At 39.4% G+C, this 10,936-nt stretch overlaps 1 protein-coding gene across 1 annotated transcript; it reads right to left on the minus strand.

The window, feature by feature from the left end:
* Window positions 1-8,472: 8,472 nt before the first annotated feature.
* On the minus strand, window positions 8,473-10,666 carry LOC111801993 (protein PHLOEM PROTEIN 2-LIKE A9-like). Its single transcript, XM_023686254.2, has 3 exons — window positions 10,453-10,666; window positions 10,284-10,354; window positions 8,473-9,056 (listed from the first exon to the last, which is right to left on the minus strand). Exons 1-3 carry the CDS (start codon window positions 10,594-10,596, stop codon window positions 8,627-8,629), a joined length of 645 nt encoding a protein of 214 aa, XP_023542022.2. The 5' UTR covers window positions 10,597-10,666; the 3' UTR covers window positions 8,473-8,626.
* Between the last annotated feature and the right edge of the window lie 270 nt (window positions 10,667-10,936).

A 10,936-nucleotide genomic window follows, 5' to 3' on the forward strand; every position in this document is an offset into this window, starting at 1 on the left:
TTCTTTTGTGGAACTTACCCTCTTGCAATATTCTTTTATGCTTTCGATATTGACCAAGTTTGCATCTCTGCGTCTTGAGAAAGAATCGTTTCATCAACATCGGTGACTTCGGGGTTCTTGACGAACAAAATTCCCCATCGACTTCACCCAATTGGAATGTCGATCACTTTGTTTCTTCAACTTGGGGAATATGAATAATCGTCTTAGCAGAGGGATTCACCGGAGTGACCAGCTGAAGATTGAGAGAATAAAGGGAATTTGGGTTCAGACATTTTGGATCAACAACACTAAAATATACATTATATTTATATTACATCAAATCAAACACAACATGATAGTTAAAACACAAAATAAGGGACGGACACAAAACATTTTAAAATAAAAAGGGGTGGAGGACGATGGGTGAGGCATGTTTATGGCACCTGTTCTAGAGTTCACTCCCGACCTCGACCAGATCCTTGTTTACCTGAAAAACATAGAATGAGTACAATGACTTCGTAAGTAACCTACTTGTAAGCTTTTAATTGTGTCCTTGATATACTAAGGTACCACACTCTTTCTTTTCTTGTTCTAGTTCTTGTTGTAAGTACTTGGGCCTTTAATTTTGTTCTTGACTTGTGGGTTCTATAATGATCTTATACTGTTCGATTCTTAAACCTTAGTTCTACTCTAAGAGCCCTTAATATTGAGGTTCTAGGTCCTTGTTCTTAGAACTTGGATCTTAGTCCTTGATTGCTATCCTATTCTTTTGGATGCTTTCTAGGTTCTTGCTCTTTTCTTGGTTTCTTGGTTTTCTCTCCAAGACACTTTCCCTAAGATTTATGATACTAGTCATGAACGTGGCAACCTGTGCACAAGGTCTCATACGTTCCAAGCGACACAATCATAACCTACGTCCAAGGCTTCATGTGTTCCAAGCGACGTAGTCTGAACCAGCATCTAGGGCTTACCCTACGATACGGTCTGAAACATATGCCCAAAGCCTCTGGTGTTCCAAGCGGCATAGTCTGAAAACCTACATCCAAGGCTTCTTACGTTCCAAGCGATGCAGTCTAATCCTGCATCCAGGGCTTGCCTTGTGATACAACCTGAATACCTATGCCTTAGGTTTCATACGTTCCAAAGGCATAGTCTGAATACCTATGCTCAAGGCTTCATCCGTTTCAAGTAACGTAGTCTAAGTCATGAACATGTTGTACCATGGAAGGACTTAGAAGGTACTTGATTCATGGCTAAGGTAATTTACTCTATTCTTGTTCCATCATGAGCCTAGAAGACTATAAAGATCAAGTGATCGGTGCGAAACATGAACATGACATCCTGCAAATCGTGAATAGGGTACCCATACATGGTGTAGGGCATCTCATCTAGGTGAGGGAAACATGAGGCCAAAAATGAAATCCTGCTAAGAAAACATGGTATAGGGTATCCTACCTAGAAGAGGAAAACATGGGCCTCTAAAAGCATCGCATGATGGGAGGTCATGGATCACACTTGGACATGATTAGAGCACTACCTAGCATTCTTGAATTTCAGTGTCTGAAGGCCTTGGTCCCTTATCCTTGAGTGGTACCTAGCATTCTTCTTACCTTGGTAGTCATAGAGCTTGTGTGGTATTGTTCTTGGTTCTCAATCTGGTAAGTTTCTAAGGTTCATAATTCATTGAGACATAAGTTGTAACATGCATTCATAAACAAATGAACCTATCGTAGTAACAAGCTTGAGTTATCCTAAAAATTCATGGAGTCATAATGAATTCTTTAGCGGGTTTTAGAAGAGTCTTGAGGTGTTTCCTTTAGGTGTTTCTTGGGTCGTAACTTGATTTGGGTTTCATACTGCCTCTAATCAACTTGAAATCTCAAACATATCTTCATGTCCTTAAGAACAGACCTTCTAGAAAGTAGTAAGTCATTTGGAGTACGTATAGACCTTGAAATATCATAAATAGTCTAAGGGGCAATTTGGTTATTTTACCCTAATTCTTGGTTTTGTTACTTAATGGGTTCTAATGCTTTCAAACTTCACAATATCATCAAACATCATAAAATAAGATCTACTACAGAGTTTCATAGGATTTGGAGGTCATCTAGGTCATGAACCAAAGGTAAATTACCTTAGGAGTATTATGGTCATTTTACACCGTTAGAGAAAGAGAAGAAAGAAGAAGGAAGGAAGATTAGGGTTTTTGAGGAAGGAGGAGGAGATCGGATCAGAACCTACGCCGGAGATCCGAGTCCCCAATCTAAACCGTCAATAGTCAGAGGCAAGGTGCTCTCACGAATCGCACCTTCCTATTTCGTCGAAACGTCCAAGAACTTCAGGTTAGTCCACGAGTGTCTAGATCGAGAAGTCATCAAGATTTTCGTGTGTTAGCGACGTTTTGTGTTGATCCTTGGACTCTTACCCTCAACAGCCTTATCTGGTTAAGTTTTGGAGTGAAGGCGGCCAAAATTGGCGTTCGAATCGGAGTTTCAAGAAAACGTGATTTTCGGTAAGAACTCGTGTTTTTCTCTGAATTCGAACTCAAATATTAAGATCTGTAATTATCAAAAAAATATAAGAAAATTGTTTCGAATGAGTAGAATATGAGATCTACAAGGTTCGTGAAGAAAATCTGTTGAATCAGATTACGGATTGGAAGAAAAAAAATCGGAACGTGAAAGAGGCCTGGAAAATTGAAAATAACGCAGGAGAGGGGGTGGACACGCCGCCACGCGTCGGACGGCGTGCGGAGGAGCGCGACGAAACCGGTGATCGACACGTGTCAATCACCAACTAGTGAGGCGCATCCTCACCCAGCAGCGGACACACGTCAGGCAAGCGGATCCGGCTGGCCCAACCCGGCGCCTCTAACCCGCGTCTGCTCGGGAGGCCGCGCGTGGGCACACGCGCGTAGGATTTGCGCGTAGAAACCCTCCAGGGCGTGTGTGACACGCGTGGGGGCGCGTGAGCCACTGTTTTTCTTTCCATTCGGTCTTTGTTTGCTTTTTTTTCCAACCCGATTTTGATGCTGACCCTATTACTATGTAAATTAGGACCTGTCAAGAAAATTTCAGAATTGTTGGAATCCATTCCGTCAAGAAGACTCAAACTCGGGAAGGCACGCGTCAACCAAGTAAGTAGCCATTTGAATTCCCACGAGCAGTACTTGTAGGAACTGCTAGGAACAAGCATGCATGCTACTACCCATTAACTTAGCTAGCCGGACCTAGTATATTAGTATGGAAACTACGAAAATAAAATGATTAAGGAAAGCTACATATGAAATGTTTATTAAATCTGTTTGATTGAGATTCTGATAAAGTATGTATGCATGAGAAGGATGGAAAACTTGTGAATCTGCGCTACGGGTAAAGATGGACGTTATCTTTCCCGTTGAGCATGTTTGTTAATATTGCATGAACTGCTGCATGTTAACTCTTATGCATGATGATTGCTTGTGTTATCTTTCTTGATGAATAGGAAGAAATTATGAGCTTAGATTAGGGTGCTTGTGACTAAGTAGGCTAGACGAGACCTTAGATTGGGGGACCTCTAGAATACCGTGCAATTAGACCCGCAAAATGATTACCGACGGATCCAGAGCCTAGAATTCCAAACCCGATAGGTTTGTGAGACCAGGCACGAGAATCCTAGAGATACATGAATCCAAGTCTAAGCCACCAAGTTCCACCCTAGAAAGAATAGTGTTGAGCAATGTAGATAGTGTCATCAGAACCTCCACTTCTCTCTCTCCTTCGATACCATACCGTCGAGACAGAGCTCCGGTACGGTGATCGTTGAGCTTGGCAGATCCGGATAAGCAAGTGTGACAGGTGCCCAGACCTAGTGGTGATAGCTAAGGGATCTTCTAAACAGGACTCTTGGGCCGTAGAAACCCATCCTTGAGCGGGGGCAGGGCGACACATAGGATGACTCAGTAGCTGACCGGCACACAGGGGGTCGCACCCCATTTAGTGGATGTATGGTCCTGTGTGAGGGTCGTCAGCTAACCTCCATGGATGATGTTCAGAGAGAGTCACGTATTCAGATCCAGCCATACGATCCCCTCAGATTTACTTATGAGGTCGTGCCTCACCTCAGGATACTGATCATTTTACTGCTTAAGATGGGCAAGCCTCCTAAGATACAGAAAAAAGAGTTGCAGCTTAGATCACTGTCCTTAGAAACTCGAGAAAGATCATGGTAACCTTCCAAGATAAGGATGCGAAAAGAGCCTACAAGTAGGCTACTTACCGAGTATTTTTATCCTCATTCCTTTCTACTCTTTTTTTTCAGGTGAGTGATGCCATGGTTCGAGGCGGGAATGCGTGCTGAATCTTAATGCCACAGAGGAGTGTCTCAGGGCGTCTAGGAGTCTGTGCATACTTTTGTTTAGATCTGTCATGCATTGTTTTGTAAACCATTTACATACTTTTCATTGAACTCATATGCTACTCGAACACTTTGTTTTGGATTTCAAAACATCTACATAATTGCTAAAGTTTTTTTTGTAATTTCGTCTTGTCCATTTGCTTTTACATGTTTTCATTGCATAGTCGGTTGGTCTAGCCCTTGATTTCGAGATTCAAATTTTGGGCTGTGACAAACTTACTCAACTTGATCCTCTGAAGTTAAAGAACTTGTCAATTTGAAGGAAAATGGATCGTAGGCAGGAATTTGACCTTACCCCCAATTTGAGCCCAAAACTTATTTCCTTCAATTGGTCACTTTCCTGAGTTATTTCTCTTCGTGGTCTTCTATAGAAACACTCCTTGGAGTTGTCGAAACTGATTGGAATTGACCTTGCTCGACGAATTTGCGTTAAGCTCGGATTGGATTTTGAAGTTCTTCAATGGCGGATTTGATTGGGGGAATGGTTTCTAGGCACTTTTAGCACTCGATTCCTTCATAGAACTTATGAGTGGTAATCTAGTTTAGAACTGTCGGAACAAGTTTAAGGAGAAATGGTGGAGATTGCTCTCGAATTTGGAAGATACCCGAGAGTATGAGACCCAAAATCTAAATGCTTATTGCTTGTTATTGGGAGCTTGATTCAATTCGATTCTTGTTCCATACTATTTCCCCAACTTCAAACTTTATAGGGAAGCTTACACCGACATTGAAATCTCTAGAATAGTCATGATTTGGAGATTGAATTTTTTTGGATAATTCGAAAAAAAATTTCTCTCCAAAGAGTGAGCTACCGACTTTCAATTTGAATTCTACCGTTGGATGTGGTGATCTGTGAATGTTCTTGATTGTGTTCAATCTTGGAGAAGATTCAATGGCTGGATATTAAGATTCGATGGATTTTGTATACAAGGTCACTGTGAAAGTTCTGATTCTGAGCAAAGGAGCATTTTCGTAGTTCTAAACATTCTTCCTCCTTTGGAGTCAAGTTTTCCTTCTCGAGTATCTTAAAATTTTTTCTAGATAAAAACTAAAAATTCAAAAACTTTCTTAGAAATTGAAAAATGTCCTTTTTCGTCTTTTCACTTGCTTTTTCCTTCCCAATCCTCTATCAAAGGTTTTACATCTTTAAAATTACTTCTTAGAGTATAAAAATGCCTTCCTTAAGACTTTGTCTTTGCTTAAATTCTTTCATTCTTTTCCTTGGTTTCCTTGGATTACTTTTATCCTTAAGTTGGAGTGTTACAAGACAAGTAGGTTTATTTTGGCTAGCATCGATCGATAGTCTGACCATGATACAAGAGAGTTATACTAAGATTTATTGGATTCCAACCTTTGCTAATTAAGGGAAAGATCCAAGGTATATAAATAAGGGACATTATCTCTAGGAAGAATATGTAATGGTACAATGATTAAAAAAAAAAAAATCACGAAGTCACCTGAAAATGCATTCCGGCAAGACGCTAAAGATCCCGCGTCTTCAATTAACCCACCGAACCTACCAGAAGTCATACACTTCAGCCACTCCTCATAACTCACTTGCAAGAAAAGAAAACATGAATATTGAGAGGAAACGACCGAAGCCAAATGGTTTACCTCATTAGACATAAACGCTGGTGAAATAGAGACCTTCAATCTAACACAAACGACCAATGAGACACACAAGCGATTAACATAGTCGTTGTTCTTGAGAATAGAACGGTAGGATTCAACGAGTCCTATGTGAGCCAATCAGGAACCGCAGTCCAGACAACGTATTCTTGAATTTCTGTATCTGAAAAGAAACGGCGATGTAAACGTCGTCGGTCGGGAGGAGAGAGAAAATTCTTAGAAAGACAACGTCTCGGGTCGGGTCGGATCTGGGTTATCCAGTACAAGAATAAATCCATGATCTTTGGCCCAAGTATGCGAGCCAATCAGGAACCGCAGTCCAGACGACCTCAGCAGCAGTCGCAGCCCAGTTGAGAGCTCGGTCCAGCAGACACAGAGCAACGATCCACAACCCATCCTTCCATTTGGCCCAATCATACAACCAGCTTCGGCCTTGACCCACATACCCGAGGCAACAACTCGAAGTCCACGCCTCGACCCGATTCATGACCCGTGCACGCGTCTTCTTCCCACAGCGACACGTGTCTCCCATGAAGACGTCGACTCCTTCCGCTTAATCGGCTCGGCTCGGCTCCTCCACTCAAAACTTGGCCATCCGGCTCGATATAGATAATTTGATACCGATTCCTACATTTTTTTACCCTCATGGAACTGAATTTGACCTTACGTAAGGCAATTACATTCAGTATAATGTTCTATTTCCGAGTTCAAGTTGATTTTGACTAGGAATGTGAATTTTTAACAAAAATGAGATGGGCATTCTAATAGGAAATAACTCCCAACAATACTTTGAACAACTTCGGGAGACGAAATCCAAACGTACTCGAGTTTAGGGAAAACCAAGTAAGTGACCTTAGCATTAGTATGGTTAGAAATTGATGATTGGTATGATGACACGTGCCCCGTGGTTCTGCACGTGTCATATGCTTGATATGTGTGATATGTATATGAAACGATATGACTATGATATGTTTGTGAACGATATGATTATGATATGTTTATGAAACGATATGACTATGATATGTCTATGAATGATGTGTTTATGAAATGATAGGACTATTATATGGTTATGATATGATATGTGTGATATGTTATGATTATGAAATGTCGGTGATATGTTATGTTAATATTATGGTATGTGTTATAATGTGACGTGTTGATGATACGATATATGTTATGGTGTAACACGTTTGACGTAACAAAATATGTTGTGACGTGTTTTATGATATGATATAATATGATATGTCAAAGGATATGTTATGCATGATATGACACAAAAACCATGTATGTTATAAATGATACGAGATTCAACTCCTATACATGCGTTAAAGGCTATGTTGAAAAATGATATGACATGAAGGAAAATGAAATGGGGTTGGCAAAGGTCGCTATTCCCAATAGGTGTCTGGCAACAACAGCTTTAGAGAATGCTCACTTAATCAAGAAAGGGGCCTAGGAGGTGTGTGAACCGACTAGTAGGCCCTTACTCGCATGTGTGGGTCGTGTGTAGAACAGCAAATAAACATCCAATTACCCATTTAGGATAGCCACCCAAGGGAATATACACTGAAAGGATAAGTCCCATTCACGATTTTATGTGTTTGCATCTAACCCCAACAGTGGGGTCACTTACTGAATATTTCTTAAATACTTAAGACATGTGCTACTTCTCTTCCAAGTAAAAGCAAAGCAAGACACTCCTATACAGCTGACGACAGTATCGCAAGTCGAGACCATAGCACATGCATAAGATAGTTCTATTTATTTTTTTAGACTTAGGTTAGAATAGGGTGTTTTTATCTTTAATGTTTATTTATTTAGAAATTGTTATGTTATTTTAAAGACAACTTCGAACACGTAAGTCCATGACAGTATTTTATGTTAAAGTTTCAAATGATTATTTCCACACAAATGAGTATGTCATGCATATAGTAGTGATTTTAGACAATCATAAATCTAGGATGGTTACAAAATATGTCAAATAGAAGTTAGATAAACTTTCACAAGAAATCATGCAAGGAGACTCACAATAAGGTTTGTAATTTTAAATAGTTGAATATATGAGAAAAATGTCAAAAAAAAAATAATTCGAATCGCATCCAAAATGGTTATCACGAGGCATGAAAAAAAAAATTCCCGATCCAAACGGTATAAAGATATGGTTGATTTTTCGAATAATTTTTTTCACTGACACCCATCTCAAAGAATCTACTGCTTGTCAAATTAATAAGAAAATGAACGTCCTCGTAACTTTTCCAACTTCATTAACGTAAAACCTTGTGAAATATTTGCTAGAAATGAAAATTCCCTATTTATAATTATTTACAAAATCGAAAATGGAAATAGTAATAAATGGATACACCGTAATTGCATATAATAAGGAGTCAAATATGATACCTAGCCGCTAAATGTCCTCAATTATACCAGATATTTGCTTATAATAAAGAGGAGTAAAAAAAAGACTAGATATGCTGTACCAGATACTCGTGTATAATAAAGAGTATAGTAAACCATAATTCAACCATAACCGTCTTGAACAATAATAAAACTAAGTATATGATCGAGCTTAACATTTTCCCACAACCCTAAGGAACCCTCCAATGAAACCTCATTTGTTTGGGGGTTAAGAGGAGGACTCCTCATTTTTGGGATCAGCTGGTTCGGTCTCCTCAATGAAGGCGTAATTAATGGTCAACCCTCCCTTCCACTTCTTATTCCATACTTCATACAAACCAAAATGGATTTCTGGGGATTTCGAATTGTCGGATGGTGGAGACGTAGCCTTGATTTTTAAGGGTTCTTTTAATTCATCAGGGATTCTTATCTTTTCACGTTTGTCTGGATTGTGAAGTTGGAATTTCTTATAAATGTATTTCCCTGACTTCCCAACCTTGGCCATCACATAAACATCGACATCCTTCCATCCAAACGCATCTGGCTTCAATGACACTTCGAAACCCACTTTATATGTCTTCCCAGACTCCACCTCCTTAGTTGAGCATGCTACTTCCAGCCATGAAACTTGCTTCAGTTCTGCCGCACAATCTATTTTCCTGCAAAAATGACACAAATTTGTAGACAATAATTAATAGATAGGATTGTGCGATAGCACGTCGGTTAGGGAAAGAGAAAGGGTGTGAAAACTTGTCCCTAGCATACCAGTTTCCGCTCAAGGTTTTAAAACGCGTCTACTATGGGAAAGTTTCCACACCCTTGTAAAAGGTGTTTTGTTCTCCTCACCAACCAATGTCCAGCGCCTTCGCTGACACTCTTTCCTTTGGGCCCCTGCCAAATCCACCCCCTTTAGGGCCTAGCGTCCTTACTGACACACCGTCGTGTCTACCCCCTTTGGGGAATAGCCTCCTTACTGGCACATAGTCCGGTGTCTGGCTCTGATACCATTTGTAACGACCCAGGCCCACCGTTAACAAATATTGTCCTCTTTCGACTTTCTCTTTTAAGCTTTCCTCAACATTTTAAAACGAGTCTGCTAGGATAAGATTTTCACACCCTTACAAAGGATCGTTCTTCTCCCTATGAATGTGGACATCCCACTAGTAATAGTGTGGGCTTAGACTTAATTTTTATTAAGGCAAATTATTAAAATAATTTAATTTTGGGACTAGATTTTAGATTTTTTTAGTTTATTTTGTAATAAATTTTAATACATATCCTTAAATAAATAATTTTAGTAATATTATATTTCAAAAAATCAAATATGGTATGTGTAAAGAACAAAACATTCTTTAGAAGGGTGTGGTAAGAGGATCATATTTGTTAGTGGTGGGCTTGAGTCGTTATAAATAGTATCAGAGCCAGACATCGGGCAATGTGCCAGCGAAGAGGCTGAGCCCGAAAAGGGTGGACATGAAGCGATGTGCTAGCAAGAACGGTAAGTTCCGAAGGGGGTGAATTGGAGGGTCTCACATCGATGGGAGAAGAGAACAGAGTGCCAAGGATGTTGGGCCCTAAAGGGGGTAAATTGTGAGATCACACCTCGATTGAGAAGTAGAACGAAACACTATTTATAAAGGTGTGGACAAACACTATTTATAAAGGTGTGGACACGGAGGAGGAGGAGAATAAAACTTTTTTTTTTTTTATGGAAACTCTCTCTAGCAAACGCGTAAAAACTTCGAGAAAAACCCTAAAAAAAACCATATCAGCTAGAATATATTTATAAATCTAAATTTTAATTTAATTTTCATTCATTAATGAATCGATATGAGTTTGTTTAACCATTAGTATACTATATCGAAAAGCTTAATCGAGAAACTGACCCTTCGAGTTTCTTCCAATAGCGATCATCGTTGCCCCATGTGATCTTAAAGCCTCTCGGATAAATTTTGACCTTCCACGGATCAAATGTTAGAAAACTGATAAAAATCTTGAGTTTCATAGGATATAGTTTAAAGAAAAGAAAACAAAGAGGCTGTCCAATGGGCAAACCTTGTTGCCCGTCTTTAGAAAGGCATTTTCTTCTGGTACTCTGTGAGGCCCCTTTTGCTGTTCCTCTTTTGTTTCCTCTTGCGTGTTCTTTTTCTTTTCCTCTTGCGTGTTCTTTTTCTTTTCCTCTTGCGTTCCCTTTTCCATTATTGGATTATTACAACCTTCCACAACAAAAATTAAGAGCTTCAATGTATGCTTGTTTGTATCTGTAAAATTAGCTTAACTAACTATTTATAAGATGGAACAAAAAGGGTGTTAGTGGATAAGAACAACACGACATTTGAAAAAATCGAAAGATTAACGTGGAAAAGTAAAAGATTTTGAGTGATAAACATGGTGTTAAAAAGCCTCCCCTACTTTAATTAACTTTTTGACTTTGTTCGGGTAAAATAGAGTTTGAAGAATATTTGGTAAATTTTAGAAATCTTGTTTGATTGTGAATTTGCAAACGGACCTTAGTTTTTTACTTGTATGTGAGATCCCA

This window comes from Cucurbita pepo, chromosome 9, assembly GCF_057944985.1.
Source record: "Cucurbita pepo subsp. pepo isolate OVF chromosome 9, ASM5794498v1, whole genome shotgun sequence".
Lineage (NCBI taxonomy): Eukaryota > Viridiplantae > Streptophyta > Magnoliopsida > Cucurbitales > Cucurbitaceae > Cucurbita > Cucurbita pepo.

Coding starts and splice junctions, on each gene's coding strand:
- LOC111801993 (XM_023686254.2), bottom strand. CDS start 10,596: ATGGAAAAGGGAACGCAAGAGGAAAAGAAAAAGAACACGCAAGAGGAA. Junction 10,355..10,452: donor TTCTAAAGACGGGCAACAAG/GTTTGCCCATTG, acceptor GATCCGTGGAAG/GTCAAAATTTATCCGAGAGG. Junction 9,057..10,283: donor TATTGGAAGAAACTCGAAGG/GTCAGTTTCTCG, acceptor TCATTTTTGCAG/GAAAATAGATTGTGCGGCAG.